This window comes from Dendrobates tinctorius, unplaced genomic scaffold (genome assembly GCF_039654945.1).
Source record: "Dendrobates tinctorius isolate UK_male_01 unplaced genomic scaffold, ASM3965494v1 ptg000160l, whole genome shotgun sequence".
Lineage (NCBI taxonomy): Eukaryota > Metazoa > Chordata > Amphibia > Anura > Dendrobatidae > Dendrobates > Dendrobates tinctorius.
This window is the reverse complement of record NW_027361827.1, coordinates 22,482,904-22,499,476: the sequence shown is the minus strand read 5'-3', so window position 1 is coordinate 22,499,476 and position 16,573 is coordinate 22,482,904. Positions and strand designations below refer to the sequence as shown.

General features: G+C 42.7%; 1 protein-coding gene across 1 annotated transcript in view; it reads left to right on the top strand.

Moving 5' to 3' along the window:
* SMC2 (structural maintenance of chromosomes 2) overlaps window positions 1–8,814 on the top strand; it is a 212,186-nt gene extending 203,372 nt beyond the window's left edge. The window contains exon 26 of the mRNA XM_073549710.1: window positions 8,503–8,814. Within this exon, the coding sequence (XP_073405811.1) occupies window positions 8,503–8,511 (9 nt within the window). The 3' untranslated portion in view covers window positions 8,512–8,814. The remainder of the gene's footprint in view (window positions 1–8,502) is intronic.
* The last annotated feature ends 7,759 nt before the right edge of the window (window positions 8,815–16,573 follow it).

Sequence of the window (16,573 nt, the reverse complement as noted above, 5' to 3'; positions counted from 1 at the left end):
CGCCGAACAAAAAGTGCAATAATGCGCGATCAAAAAGATGCATATAAATATCCATGATAACACTGAAAACGTCATCTTGTCCCGCAAAAAACGAGCCGCCATACAGCATCATCAGCGAAAAAAAAAAAAGTTATAGCTCGCAGAATAAAGCGATGCAAAAATAATTTTTTTTTATATATAAAACTGTTTTCATTGCATAAAAGCGCCAAAACACAAAAAAAGACATAAATGAGGTATCGCTGTAACCGTACTGACCTGAAGAATAAAAGTGCTTTATCAATTTTACCGCACGCGGAACGGTGTAAACGCACCCTCCAAAAGAAATTCATGAAACTCTGGTTTTTGTTCATTCTGCGTCCCAAAAATTGGAATAAAAAGCGATCAAAAGATGTCACGTGCCCAAAAATGATACTAATAAAAACGCCAACTCGTCCCGCAAAAAATAAGACCCCACATGACTCTGTGTCAAAATATGGAAAAATTATAGCTCTCAATATGTGGTGATGCAAAAACTATTTTTACAATAAAAAGCGTCTTTTAGCGTTCGACAGCTGTCAAATATAAAATCCGCCATAAATAGTAAATCAAACCCCCCGTTTCCCCCCCCCCCTTTGTTAGGGAAAAATAATAAAATTAAAAGAAAATGTATTTATTCTCATTTTCCCGTTAGGGTTAGGGCTGAGATTAGGGTTAAGGGTGTGTTGGGGTTCGGGTTGGAGTTATAATTGGGGGGTTTCCACTGTTTGGGCACATCAGGTGCTCTCCAAATGCAACATGGCGTCTGATCTCAATTCCAGCCAATTCTGCGTTGAAAAAGTCAAATGGTGCTCCTTCCCTTCCAAGCTCTGCCATGTGCCCAAACAGTGTTTTACCCCCACATATAGGGTATCGGCGTACTCAGGACAAATTGCAAAACAATTTTTGGGGTCCAATTTCTCCTGTTACCCTTAGGAAAATAAAAAAATTTGGGGCAAAAATATCATTTTTGTGGGGAAAAAAATGATTTTTTTATTTTCACGCCCGGGCGTTATAAACTTCTGTGAAGCACTTGGGGGTTCAAAGTACTCACCACACATCTAGATAAGTTCCTTAGGGGGTCTATTTTCCAAAATGGGGTCACTTGTGGGGGTTTTCCACTGTTTAGGTACATCAGGGGCTCTCCAAAAGCAACATGACACCCGCAGACAATTCCATCAAAGTCTGCATTCCAAAAGGTCACTACTTCCCTTCCGAGCCCTGACGTGTGCCCATACCGTAGTTTTCTCCCACATATGGGGTATGAGCGTACTCAGGACAAATTGGACAACAACTTTTGGGGTCCAATTTCTCCTGGTACCCTTGGGAAAATAAAAAAATTGGTGACTAAAAGATCATGTTTGTGGAAACAAAAAATACGATTTTTTTATTTTCATGCCCGGGCGTTATAAAGTTTTGTGAAGCACTGGGGGTTTCAAAGTGCTCACCACACATCTAGATAAGTTCCTTGGGGGGTTTAGTTTCCAAAATGGTGTCATTTGTGGCGGGTTTTCACTGTTTTGGTACATCAGGGGCTTTCCAAACGCGATATGGTGTCCGATCTCAATTCCAGCCAAAAACGTCAAATGGCGCTGCTTCCCTTCCGAGCTCTGCCATGCGCCCAAATAGTGGTTTACCCCCACATGTGGGGTATCAGCGTACTCAGGACAAATTGCACAATAACTTTTAGGGTCCTGTTACCCTTGGGAAAATAAAAATTGGGTGAAAAGATCATTTTTGTGGAAAAAACATGATTTTTTAAATGTACGGCTGTACGTGATTAACTTCTGTGAAGCCCTTGTGGGTTCAAAGTTCTCACCACTTATCTAGATAAGTTCCTTGGGGTGGTCTAGTTTCCAAAATGGGGTCACTTGTGGGAGGTTTCCACTGGTTAGGTACATCGGGGCTCTCCGAACATGACATGGCGTCCAATCTGAATTCCAGCCAATTTTGCATTGAAAAAGTCAAACGGGGTTCCTTCCCTTCTGAGCTCGGCCATGCGCCGAAACAGTGGTTTCCCCCCACATATCAGGTATCAGCGTACTCAGGACAAACTTCACAATAACTTTTGCAGTCCAATTTCTCCTGTTACCCCTGGTAAAATAAAAAAAATTGAACCTGAAGTATTTTTTTTGTGAAAAAAAAGTTAAATGTTCATTTTTTTTAAATATTCAAAAAATTCCTGTGAAGCACCTGAAGGGTTAATAAACTTCTTGAATGTGGTTTTGAGCACCTTAAGGGGTTCAGTTTTTAGAATGTCACTTTTGGGTATTTTCTATCATATAGACCCCTCAAAGTGGCTTCAAATGTGATGTGGTCCGTAAAAACAAAATGGTGTTGCAAAAATGAGAATTCGCAGGTCAAATTTAACCCTTATAACTTCCTAACAAAAAAAAATTTTGGTTCCAAAATTGTGCTGATGTAAAGTAAACATGTGGGAAATGTTACTTATTAAGTTTTTTGTGTGCTGTATCTCTGTGATTTAAGGGCATAAAAATTCAAAGTTGGAAAATTGCGAAATTTTCGCCAAATATCCGTTTTTTTCACAAATAAACGCAAGTTACAGTCATATGTTAAAGTTTGGGCACCCCTATTAATGTTAACCTTTTTTCTTTATAACAATTTTGGTTTTTGCAACAGCTATTTCAGTTTTATATATCTAATAACTGATGGACCTAGTTATATTTCTGGATTCAAATGAGGTTTATTGTACTAACAGAAAATGTGCAATCTGCATTTAAACAAAATTTGACCGGTGCAAAAGTATGGGCACCCTTATCATTTTCTTGATTTGAACACTCCTAACTACTTTTTACTGACTTCCTGAAGCACTAAATTGGTTTTGTAACCTCATTGAGCTTTGAACTTCATAGCAAGGTGTATCAAATCATGAGAAAAGGTATTTAAAGTGGTCACTTGCAAGTAGTTCTCCTATTTGATTCTCCTATGAAGAGTGGCATCATGGGCTCCTCAAAACAACTCTCAAATGATCTGAAAACAAAGATTATTCAACATAGCTTTTCAGGGGAAGGATACAAAAAGTTGTCTCAGAGATTTAACCTGTCAGTTTCCACTGTGAGGAACATAGTAAGGAAATGGAAGAACACAGGTACAGTTCTTGTTAAGCCCAGAAGTGGCAGGCCAAGAAAAATATCAGAAAGGCAGAGAAGAAGAATGGTGAGAACAGTCAAGGACAATCCACAGACCACCTCCAAAGACCTGCAGCATCATCTTGCTGCAGATGGTGTCACTGTGCATCGGTCAATTGGACGCCGATTGGTGGACTGTAGAGAAATGAGTAAACTCCTTGGAAGTGGAATTCAGACATCTAAACGTGTCATACAGCTTATTTCTGTCCAACCACCAATTTAAGTTGTCCGATGCCGGTCTAGAGGCAGAGGAAGAATCCAAGACATTGTCAGGAGTGAGATTAAAATCTCCTAATATTAGAAGATCGCCCTTTGTCACCTCTATTACCTCCTTCATAAGCTTTGAGAGAAACCTGGTTTGATTTTTGTTGGGTGCATAAACATTTACCAAAGTGTATGTTTGGCCGTTAATTTCACAAACCAAAATATGAAATCTGCCTCCTTCGTCCTTGTATTCCTCTAGGGCCTTAAAGGGGACATAGTTCCTGATCACGGTAATCACTCCAGCCTTTTTACTGGAATTGCAGGCCTCAAAGATGTTGGGGAAACTGCGATGATTAAAATAAGGGTGGTTTCCGTTTAAAAACTTTGTTTCTTGTATACATGCGATATCGACTTGCGAGCTAACCAGTTCCCTCCATAGTGTGTCTCTTTCTGTGGGCTATTCAAACCTCTAATATTATAGGACAGAATTTTGAAGCTCATATCGGCAGTATTAAAAGTACGATAATAAAAATATATGAAGAGTGCTGGTCAGTAAACTGATTGGGGACCTAACAGAGAAAGAAGTCCTAGAGAGCAAGATATCAGCAAGAACAATATAACAATTAACCTTTTGGTTAGTATACTGAAGATATAACAATTTACAATATGACTAAACAGAAATACGTATTAACAGTCAATGAAAATGACTATAGGATTAATAAAGAAAACACTGCTCAGGTAGGACGCTCAAGCAGAACTACCTCAATAAAGCGGGGGTAATGGAAGTGGGTGGGAATAGAGGGAAAACCTCAATGCAAAGAATGTAGTAGAGGCCCCTGCCACATAGAGAGTGTTCCCAGAACGAGGAGGTCTCAACCATTGCTGGGTTGAGCAGTAACCAGAGAGCTAAGGAAGTTAAGTCCTTCGTCTGGGGTAAAGATAGGAATTATTCTTCCCCTTTAAAGGATCAAGAGTTTCAGTGGGAATCCCCACTTGTAAGCAATTCCCTTGTCATGAAGGGCTGTAGTAATATTTCTAAAGTTCTTTCGTGCCTCCAGTGTGTCCTTGGAGAGGTCAGGAAAAACCTTTAGATCCTTGTGTGGTTCGGGGAATGTTTTCTGATCTTTCAAATAGTTGAGGATCCTTTCTTTCGTTTGAAAGAAGTGAACTCTGAGAATAGTGTCTCTCGAGAGATCGGTAGAGAGTTTAGGAGGTCTCGGCAACCTGTGGGCTCTATCAATTAAGTCCGCCTCTGAAAGGTCAGGTAGGGCCTGCTTGAAGATAGTTTTGATGTGATTTGATAGATCCTCTTGGATGAAACTTTCCGGAATACCTCTAATCTTCAAATTATTCCGACGGCCTCTGTCCTCAAGGTCTGTCAGTTTGGCTCGCAGCTTGCGAACTTCTGATGTAAGATAGTCCAGTTCATCATAGGTTATCGAGGATCTATGTTCCAGCCTATTTATCCGATCTTCATGTTTAGATAACTGTTTATCTATTTTATCAGTTTTTTCACAATACTTTTGAAAATTAGAATCCAAGTCGGCTTTGATCTTTCTGCTATGAAGGTCAAGCTTACTGTCCATTATGGCGCTCAATTTGCTTACTATGGAATCCATAAAGGCCTCTTGGTTAAGTTGGCCCGGTGTCATAGAGTGAGAAGATATATGTGAAGTTACCGGGTTTACGCCCATATGGGACCCAGAGTCGTCATGTTTAATTTTGCTTTTTGCAGGAGACTGATTGGGTGAAGTATCGCTAGATTCAACGTCATCCTCAGCTTCTGAGGCCTCCCTGGAGAAAGAGAATTTCTCATTCCAATCTCCGGGGTTCATCCTTTTTAAATTAAATGAGGAGTCCATATTTATTGGAGATGATTTACTCTCTAGATGTCTTGAGTTCACTTTGCGGTCCGGAGGCTGATAGCTGTCCCTGCGTGGCGACCGAGACCTGCGTCTGGGCGAACTCATGGTATTGGCCTGGTCTCTGGTTTGGTTTCGATGTCCGAAGGATTTATCGTGTTTTTGACCAACTTGTGGTTTGGACGTTGTGTAGGGTTAGTTTTCCCCTTAAATTTTTGGTTACTCATGATTCTGGTTCAGACGTGTCTTCCTATAAGGGGGAGCTTGAATGTTGTTAGAGCTGTTAAAAAGGGTATGTGATGTGAGGTCGCACAGGGGGAGGAGGGAGTAGGAGTAGTAGGGAGGAGGTGAATAAGATCCTCCATTAATCTCCTCAGGCAATCTGTGCTTGTCTGAATGTTACGGTGGAGAGGTGGAGGTATGGCCCGTCTCCTCGTTTCTTATAGGAGACAAAGCTACTGGGACAAAGTACCGAAGCTGCAGCACGTCGCAGCTAATGTAGTTAGGCTCAGGAGTCTGCCTTATGTCACCTCAGGAGGGGACACGAGTCATAAGTAAGTCTCGATTGTTTTCTGCAGCCCCTAACAGTGATTGCTGTCAGCGGTTATTTCAGTTTGTTGTTTCACCTTCCAGCCGCTCTGCTGCTGGTGAACAAAGTGGTGCTATGAAGCGGAGCCGCATCTGCTTGCAGCTGAATTGCCTGAGTGCCGCCTCTCACTTTCTGTGTTGGCGTAACTATGGCGTTTGTGAGCCGGCTGAGGCAGAACTTTGGGGCCGCTGATGCCCAGAACGCAGAGACGGCGCGGGAGCTGCGCCTCTGTTTATGTAGGCCCGGGGGGAAGGCCGCTTTGCGTGTCTCCAAGGATTCAGCGTCGGTAGTAGGGGAGAGCGCGGTGTATCTGTAGGAGCGCGTCTCTTACCCTCCATGAACCGATCTCAGCTGTGCGCCTGGGTGCCTGGATGTGCGGCGGCAGTGTGCCACTCCAGCGTCGCTGCCTCCCTCTTGAGAGCCGCCGATGACACCGCTGCGGCTCTGGATCGCCGCCAGCCACCTGTCGCTCCCTCTCCTTTCGATGAGGCGGGCTCTTTAGTGGTGCTGCGGGGGTGTCGCGGTGGCTAGAGTCCGGTGATAGTGCGCCTCTCCTGCTGTGATGGCCTCTGCGCCGACAGTGTTGACACCGCTGCTGGGCTGTAAGATGCAGCCTAGTGGAGTAGGCCTCTATTTATAGACTCTCTTCTGGTGGGTCCAGGTCGCAAATTTTTTCATCAAAATGGTCCCTTTGTTGCTAGGGACTAGTCCCAGAAGGTTTTGGGCTTTCAGTGCTTGATTTTTGCCGAGATAAAAGTAGGATTGGGAGGTTTCCCTGAGAGCTCCCAAATTCTATGTCCTACATGTGCCAGAATATAGGCCACGCCCTCAGTCATCTTTGATATCTTAAAGCATCCAGCATATCTTGGTTTAAAAGCTTTGATCTTCCATAGAATGCAAGGAAAAACCCTCTTAAACCATCAATACCCTGCATGTATTTCTATGCAGCCGCACACTCCGGTATCGAGTGCCGGCGGCAGCTCCAGATATTGATGCGAGAGACTCGCATCACACTCGCAAGTGTGACCCCGGTCTAACAGTGTGTCTGCTATTAAAAAGAAATGAATATTCACTGCTCTCCACTCCCATGGGAGTGGAGAGCAGTGAATATTCATTTTTCTTTAGCAGCGGGCTGGCACTGGTGTTAGCCGTGGCAGCCAGTTCCTGCTCCTGTGACCCGCTGCTTCACTGCTGTCGCTCCCCCTCCTCCCGATCAAAAGCCACAGCAGGTACTTCTGGACTATTAGACGCACCCCCATTTTCCTCCAAATGCAGTAATAAATGCGTATCTTTTTAGGAAGAATACCAAAAGAATTGCACAATGCAGAGTTTGAAGAAAGGAACTCTAGGATTGTTATTTAAAGAGTTGATCTACTTCTGGGACTTTTTTTTTTTTTTTATATAAAAGAACCTCCCACTTGGGTCATGCTGCCCAAACCTCAGGCAGCAGCTGCACTTCTCTAGTTGATTGACCGGTCTCTCCTATATATGTACATAGAGAGAGACTTGTTACTCCCCTGGAGCAGGGTCAGAAGAAGCCGGCGCATTCTGAGAAAAATACACTTTGCTGCAGCCAGGCTCGGTTCATGCCGCCCAAACTATGGCCATCATGACACCGTGACAGGTTCCCTTTAAATGCATGGATTTTGGGCTTAAAAAGACATTTTCAATGTGGTTTAGTTAAATATTTTGCAATAAAAATATATAATAAAATAAAGTTCAAATCACCCCCCTTTCACCCCATTCAAAATAAACCAAAAAAATAATCAAACATACACATAATGTATTTTTCAGATTATAAGACGCTCCAGATTATAACATGCACCACAAATTTTGAGGAGAAAAATAGGAAAAAGTTTTGTTTTTTTTTAATAAAATGATGGTGCTTATAATCCATGCATCTTATTGCTTCACGGGGTGGTGGTTGCGGTGAAGCGGGGTCGCTGCTGTAGAAGGCGGGAGTGGGGTGATGCTGCAGGGTGTGATGACGGGGTGTTCCGATGTGTGGCGCGCCACTGTGGGTGTCTGGTACTGCTGCGGGTGCCCATGGGTGCTACGGGGATGTCTGGTGGTGCTGCTGCAGGTGTCTCCGGTGCTGTGGGTGCCCAGCGCTGCTACGGTGGTGTCCGATGCTGCCGGGGATCTGCCGACATTTTATGAAAGGCCAGAGCTTCAGCAGTTCCATTGTTTCCTGTGCAGCGCATGCGCAGATGGAGATCTCGGCACCAAGATCTCCTGAGATGAGATTTCAGTTTTTTGTTATTAGTTCCACTCTTCAGGACATATACTCAATGCCTATCTCCACATTCCCATTGCTTAGAATCCTTGTTGCTTTTACAGCGTCTTTTGAACTACTAATAATATGAAAAGCCTCCTGTTTTTCAGATGACAAATGACAGATCTGAGTAGTGGCTTATCTGCTGGATTTGTTATTTGGCACACATTTTTCAATAGTTTTCTGATTATTTTTTTTTTTTTTTTGAGGCAGAATGAATAAACCGCAATTCAGAAATCGTCTAATATTTTTTATGCTGTTTTACTCTGTTCACAATATGGTAAAAGTGATATTTTTACTTTATTTGGGTCAATATGATTACAGCAGCACAAAGGTTATATACCATAGTATTTAGATATTGCTATTTTGTGCACTAAAATTATTTATTTTTTTAATTTGTTCTATTAGAATGTATGAGACTTCTGTTCTGAAATCCGACGTCACCGCCGGACCGGATTTGATGTCTTTTTCTGATACCTTGCTTTTAAGCACCACACAAGTGACCTAATTTCAGCGCCTTCTCTGCAGCTGATAACCGCTTTTCACTAGTTTTGTATTTCTTCTATCTTCAAGATTACTGAGAGTGCTATCTGGTAAGATTTCCCCAGTTATCTGTATTTACATTTTTTCACATTCCTTTTGCATTTTGATTACTCTATGCTCTATATATTGTGCCTATCTATGTGTGTTGTGTACTGACAGTGTAAATGTAATGCCTTTTAATGTGTTCTATATATAAGGCTACTTGCACACTTACGTTATCAGTCGCAGTGCTCAGCCGCCGCTAAGCTTCGCCTCTGGCCGCGCCCCCCCGGTCAGCTCCTCCTATGGTCGCATGACACTGCATGTGATCAGCGTACCCTATATTTATCATTGGGTACGCTGGCCGTGCGCTGGTCTGGTTTTGCTGGCGCATGCGCCCTTTTTGCGCAAACATGGTGCGTTTGGCGCACATCGGCGCAGTGCAAAAAGGGCGCATGCGCCGGCAAAACCATACCAGCGCACGGCCAGCGTACCCAGCACTAAATATAGGGTACGCTGATTGCATGCAGTGTCATGCGACTATAGGAGGAGCTGACCGTTGGGGGCGCGGCCGGGGGCAGAGCTCAGCAGCGGCTGAGCGCTGCGACTGAAAACGCAAGTGTGCAAGTATCCTTATACCTACTTTTACTTGTTCACACATACCATCCTTCGTATATTTCCATCCTCTCAGAGATTTGTTTTTATTCCAACAGTGTGTTGTACTTTCATTGTATTGGTATTGAAGATAGAGTACTCCTCCCACTCCCCAATTATTACATTATCACACCGGATGCTATGCTGGTCCATATATGTACAGTATACCCATTTTTTCCCAATATAAACGCTGCTTGTCCATTCTGCTTTACAGTTAAATAGTAATGATGCACAGTGATCTATCTCTATTACTACAGTATTACTGATGTATCTTCCTTCTTTACTTTTTTTCTTTCTCTTGTTTTTCTCCTACTGTATCGTACTATTGTAATTACTCACCAAAGGTCAGCTTCACATTTGCGTTCGGCAAAGGGCTGCAGACTTCCTCCGTGAAGCTCCGCCCATTGCCGCACTTCCTTACGGTCAGCTCCGCCTACGTCTGCATGCGGCCTGCATACCTGTCTTTAACATTGGGTACCCAGGCCGTGTGGATTTATGCGGATGCGTCCGCTTGCTTCGTTTTGACGATGCGGTGACCTGCGTCGAACGCAACGTGTTGCAGTTTGTTGCGGTCGCCGCATCGTCAAAACGACGCAAGAGGAGGCATCTGCATACATCCGCACGGCCTGCATACCCAATGTTAAAGATAGATACGCAGGCCGCATGCAGACGTAGGCGGAGCTGACCGGAGGAAGTGTGGCAGTGGGCGGAGTTTCACTGAGGCAGTCCGCAGCTCGGCCAAATGCTAGTGTGAAACTAGCCTAAGATACTTTTAATGGAATGTTGTTATTGGCCTGTTGCCTTTCATGTGTGAAGCTGTTATTTTATTAACATTGAATTTTGCTAGCTTAACAGTCTGTTCTAGTTTGGTTAGCCTTAGTATTATATATTATTTTATTGACACTTTATGAACTATTATTATTTCCATTTTTATTTTCCATATGGTGCATCAGAAGAAGGTCTAAGTTATTGACTGAAATGTTAGATACACACAAAACTTTGTATGGTCAATAAATACTATTTGAACCTTCAGTTGAGTGTCTAGTTTTTGATCTACCTTAACTCCTTTATTACCGAAACCACATTTTGCCTTAAAGCAAGCCTGTCAGCAGAATTGTGCTCAGTAACCTACAGAAACTGTCAGGGTGACGCTGTTACACTGATTAAAGTGATACCTGGGGTGTAGAAATCAGTCTCGTGGTTCTTGTGTAATCAGTGTTAGAAGTTTTCAGTTACTGAGATTCCCATGCTTTGGGACAGAACTATAGGCAGTCTTATCTTCCTGCTCTATGCCAAAGACACCAAGAAGAGACCTCTCAGACCTGCCCCCAGGCTCGCCCTGAGGCACATCAGTGTGTCTCATGATGAGTAACATGTTTGTGCTTTGGGGCAGCCAGTCTGCAGGTCTTTCCTTGGTTTCTCTGGCTTACAGCAGGAAGATAAGACTGTGCCCATGGGCATCTCATTAGCTGCAGACTTCTAACACTGATTACACAAGAACCACAAGACGGATTTCTTCACCCCAGGTATCATTTTAATCAGTAGAACAGTGCCAATCTGACCATGTCTGTAGGTTACTTAGCAAAATCCTGCTGACTTGTTCACTTTAAAGATGAATCCATATTTCTCAATTTGATGTCACTTCATGTGGTACTAACTCTGGAATGCTTCTACATATTGCAGCGATTCTGGGACTGTTTTCATTACACTGTACTTTTAGTGGTAAATTTACATTAATAGTGTGCTTTTATTCATGAAATTATTGGAGATTTGGTGACCGTTTAAAAAAAAAAAAATAGCAATTTTCAAACTTTGAATTTTTATGCCATTATAGCAGATAGTCTTACCAAATAAAATGGTTAATAATTATTTCATATGTGTACATCAGCATAATTTTTTCAGTGATCTTTTTATAAGATGTTAGAAGGGTTAAAAGTTTAACATCAAACTACACTTTTTTTCAAGAAAATGTACAAATCCTATTTATTTACAAACCTACATATATGAATGTTGCTTTACCCTCAGATTTCTCCTACTGACAAGAAGTGCATTGAGCAGCAAGGTGGTGTACTGGTAAAAGGGAAAAAATAAAAAAATCTTTTAAATCTTCTGCCTGAGCGAGTGTGAACTGAGCGTAAGTGCGAACTGTGGTAAGTGTGTGACTTGAGACTCAGTGAAGAGGTGTTTGGAAAAGCTAGAACAAATACCTATGTGAGTTGCTGAATTGTAGGTTGCTCATTGCTTTCTACCTGTTTAATTTTTGGGGGGCTTGGGGGCTTGTTTAACCTGTTCTCTCTACAGGGTTAATCTCTTATTACTATCTGTGTTTTTAAGGTTTAACTATATTGCATTTAAATCTTGAGTTGTAACTATATTCACAAGGGGTTAATTAAGGGTGGGAGTTCATAATTAAGGGTTTATAAGGGGCAGCTGGTTGGGGCTCAACTCCTTTTGGAAGTGCATTGAGCAGCAGGGTGGTGTACTGGTAAAAGGGAAAAAAAAAGCTTTTAAATCTTCTGCCTGAGCGAGTGTGAAAGAGCTAAGTGTGACCTGAGTGTAAGTGCGAACTGTGGTAAGTGTGTGACTTGAGATTCAGTGACTTGAGATTCAGTGACTTTGGATTCAGGGAGTTTTCAAGGGAGGTATTACTGAATTGCTGTTATATTTTATTAATACTTTTAATTTATTTTTGCTTATCTTATTGTCTGGTGCAATCCCCATTAGGATGTGCTCCACTATTGCCAATGCCATCCAGTGCACGTCTTGCCGCATGTATGAAATCCTTGAACAGTCGGTCGAGGGTGCATACTGCTGTGCAAGATGTGAGCACGTTGTGCATTTGGAAGCCCAGATACTGGATCTAAATGTGCAGCTGGCAACACTGAGATCCAAAGACAATATGGAAAGGAGTCTTCTGCTCACTGAGCAGACGCTCAATGGGATAGATGAGGGGGGGGATGCTAGGTTGGAGCTGCAGGACAATGAAGCAGCTAGCTGGGTGACAGAAGGCGGGGTAGAGGGAAGAGCACCAGGGAGGCTAGTCCTGATCTGGCACACCCCAATAAGTTTGCTAAGTTGGCAGATGAGGGGAGTGTCGGTGCAGGAGTAGCACTGCTGCAGCAAGGCATGTCCTCTGAAAGCCGGAGGAGTGTCTGCTCCAGTAAGGGGGGAAATAGAAGAGCAGGGCAGGCCAGACAGGTTCTGGTAGTGGGAGACTCAATTATTAGGGGAACAGATAGGGCAATCTGTCACAAAGACAGGGATCGTCGAACGGTGTGCTGCCTACCTGGCGCTCGAGTCCGACACATCGCTGATCGGGTTGACCGATTACTGGGAGGGGCTGGTGAGGATCCAGCGGTCATGGTGCACGTTGGCACAAATGACAAAGTTAGAGGTAGGTGGAAGGTCCTTAAAGATGATTTCAGGGAATTAGGCTGCAAGCTTAAAGCAAGGACCTCCAAGGTGGTATTTTCAGAAATACTTCCTGTGCCACGCCAGAGAGGCAACGGGAGATTAGGGAGGTTAATAAGTGGCTCAGGAATTGGTGTAGGAAGGAGGGGTTTGGGTTTCTGCAGAACTGGGCCGACTTCTCAGTTGGCTACAGGTTCTACGCTAAGGACGGGCTGCACCTCAATGGGGAGGGTGCAGCTGTGCTGGGGGAGAAAATGGCTAGAAGGTTGGAGGAGTGTTTAAACTAGGGACGGGGGGGAGGGTATTCCTTTTATAGGAGGGGAAGATAGTGCAGATAGAGACCTGGGCACAAATAATGAAATTGGGGGTGGCATGGGGGGTGGGGTTAGAACAGTTAATAATTTAAGAAAGAATAGAGGTACAGAGAGATACATAAAGTGCATGTATACTAATGCCAGAAGCCTCGCCAACAAAATGGAGGAATTGGAGTTAATGTTGTTAGGCTAGTTTCACATTAGCGTTTTTTTGCGCAGCGCATCGTGCGCATAAAAAACGCAAAGAAAAACGCAAAACAAACGCGCGTTTTTTTAACGTCATGCGCACGCTGATGCGTCAAAAAAACGCAGCGTTGCTTGCGTTTTACATGCGTTTTTGCATGCGTTTGCGTTTTTTTATGCACATGCGTTTTTAGGTGTGTCATTTTTTCCATTGTCTAGAGAACATTCTAGACTTGTTTCACTCAAAAACGCATGCGCAAAAAAACGCAACCGTGCGCAAGACCATGCACACGCATGCGTTCCCATAGACTTCAATGTGTTGTTTTTGCGCATTCCGTGCGCAAGCGTGCGCATGCGTTTTTTTGCCGAGACAGGGTGCACCAAAAAATGCAACATGTTGCGTCTGGCGCGCCTGGCGCAAAAGACAAAAAAACGCATGCGCACGAAAACGCAAGTGTGCGCAAGACCATGCGCACGTCATGTTAAACATAGGTGCGCATGCGCACGATGCGCTGCGCACAAAAGCGCAAATGTAAAACCAGCCTTAGAACATAATTATGACATGGTGGGGATATCTGAGACATGGCTGGATGAGAGCCATGACTGGGCGGTTAATTTACAGGGCTATAGTCTGTTCAGAAATGACCGAACAAATAAGCGAGGGGGAGGCGTGTGTTTAAATGTAAAATCATCCTTAAAACCCATCCTTCGTGATAATATATATGAATCTAATGAAAATGTAGAGTCCCTGTGGGTAGAGATAAGGGTAGGGGGGAAAAATAATAAATTACTGATAGGGGTTTGTTATAAGTCTCCAAAAATAATGGAAGCAACAGAGAATATCCTCATAAAGCAAATAGATGTAGCAGCGACTCAAGGAGAAGTCATTATTAAGGGGGACTTCAACTACCCTGAAATACATTGGGGAACCGAAACCTGCAGTTCTAGCAAAGGTAATAGGTTTTTGACAACTATGAGAGACAATTACTGTTCACAACTGGTTCAGGACCCATCAAGAGGGGGGGCACTGCTAGTCCTAATATTAACCAACAGGCCAGACCGCAGATCAAATGTAAGAGTTGAGGGTCACTTGGGTAATAGTGATCACAAATTAATAAGTTTTCATGTATCCTTTAATAAGATGTGTAGTAGAGGGGTTACAAGGACACTAAACTTCAGGAAAGCAAATTTCCAGCGGATGAGAGATGATCTTGGTGCAATTAACTGGGACAATATTCTGAGACATAAGAATACACAAAGAAAATGGGAGACGTTTATTAGCATCCTGAGTAGGACTGGTGCACAATATATACCGTATGGGAATAAACATGCGAGAAATAGGAGGAAACCACTATGGCTAAATAGAGCTGTAAGGGGTGCAATAAGAGATAAAAATAAAGCATTTAGAGAATTAAAGCAAGTAGGTAGTGATGAGGCATTAACTAAATACAGAAGATTAAATAAATTCTGTAAAAAGCAAATCAAAACAGCAAAGATGGAGACAGAGAGACTCATTGCCAGATAAAGTAAAAATAATCCCAAAATATTCTTTAACTACATAAATAGTAAGAAACTAAAAAATGATAGTGTTGGTCCCTTTAAAAATAGTCTGGGTGAAATGGTGGATGAGGAAAAAGCCAAAATGCTAAATTACTTTTTTTCAACAGTATTTACACAAGAAAATCTCATGATGGATAACATGATCAGTGATAAAAAAAATTTCTCCATTAAATGTCACCTGCTTAACCCAGCAGGAAGTACGGCGGCGTCTAAAAATCACTAAAATTGACAAATCCCCGGGCCCGGATGGGATACACCCCTGAGTACTGCAGGAATTAAGCACAGTCATAGACCATTTTTAATCTTTAAAGATTCCATAATAACAGGGTCTGTACCACAGCACTAGCATATAGCAAATGTGGTGCCAATATTCAAAAAGGGGACAAAAACAGAACTTGGAAATTATAGGCCAGTAAGTTTAACCTCAACATTGGGTAAAATCCTGGAGGGTTTTCTAAGAGATACTATACTGGAGTATCTGGAGAAGAATAACCTCATGACCCAATATCAACATGGGTTTACAAGGGACCGTTCCTGTCAGACTAATTTGATAAGCTTTTATGAAGAGGTAAGTTCCGGACTCGACCAAGGGAATGCAGTGGACGTGGTCTACATGGACTTTTCAAAAGCTTTTGATACGGTGCCACACAAAAGGTTGATACATAAAATGAGAACAATGGGGATAGGGGAAAATATGTGTAGGTGGGTTAAGAGCTGGCTCGGGGACAGGAAACAAAGGGTGGTTATTAATGGAGCACACTTGGACAGGGTCACGGTTAGCAGTGGGGTACCACAGGGGTCAGTTTTGGGCCCGCTTCTTTTTAACATATTTATGACCTTGAAGGGGGCATAGAGAGTAGAATTTCAATATTTGCAGATGACACTAAACTCTGCAGGGTAATCAATACAGAGGAGGACAATTTTATATTACAGGAGGATTTATGTAAACTAGAAGCTTGGGCTGATAAATGGCAAATGAGATTTAATGGGGATAAATGTAAGGTCATGCACTTGGGTAGAACAAACAAGATGTATAATTATGTGCTTAATTGTAAAACACTGGGCAAAACTGTTACTGAAAAAGACCTGGGTGTATGGGTGGACAACAAACTCACATTTAGTGGCCAGTGTCAGGCAGCTGCTGCAAAGGCAAATAAAATAATGGGATGCATTAAAAGAGGCATAGATGCTCATGAGGAGAACATAATTTTACCTCTATATAAGTCACTAGTGCGACCACACTTAGAATACTGTGTACAGTTCTGGTCTCCGGTGTATAAGAAAGACATAGCTGAACTGGAGCGGGTGCAGAGAAGAGTGACCAAGGTTATTGGGGAACTGGGGGGTCTGCAATACCAAGACAGGTTATTACGCTTGGGGTTATTTAGTTTGGAAAATCGAAGGCTTAGGGGTGATCTTATTACAATGTATAAATATATGCGGGGACATTACAAAGACCTTTCTAATGATCTTTTTACTCTTAGACCCAGGGCTGTGGAGTCGGAGTCGGTGCTCATTTTGGTGGAGTCGGAGTTGGAGTCGGTATAAAATGGACCGACTCCGACTCCTAAAATATATAATAAATTGGGTACAGTAATTCAATGCAGGATGTGCTGAATATTTTTTCATAGGAGTTTGGGAAAGTTATGAAATGTCCTATAAATGGCTGTTATATTCCTGATCTAAGGCTACATTCACACACAGCGTTTTTCCTCTGTTTTTTGAGGATACGTTTTTCAGCTGCAAAAGCTGATCATCTTTTTAAAAAACTGCATCACCTGAAAGGTTTTTGAGCTCATAGATAATGTTTTCAATAGCAAAAGCAGATTAGAAAT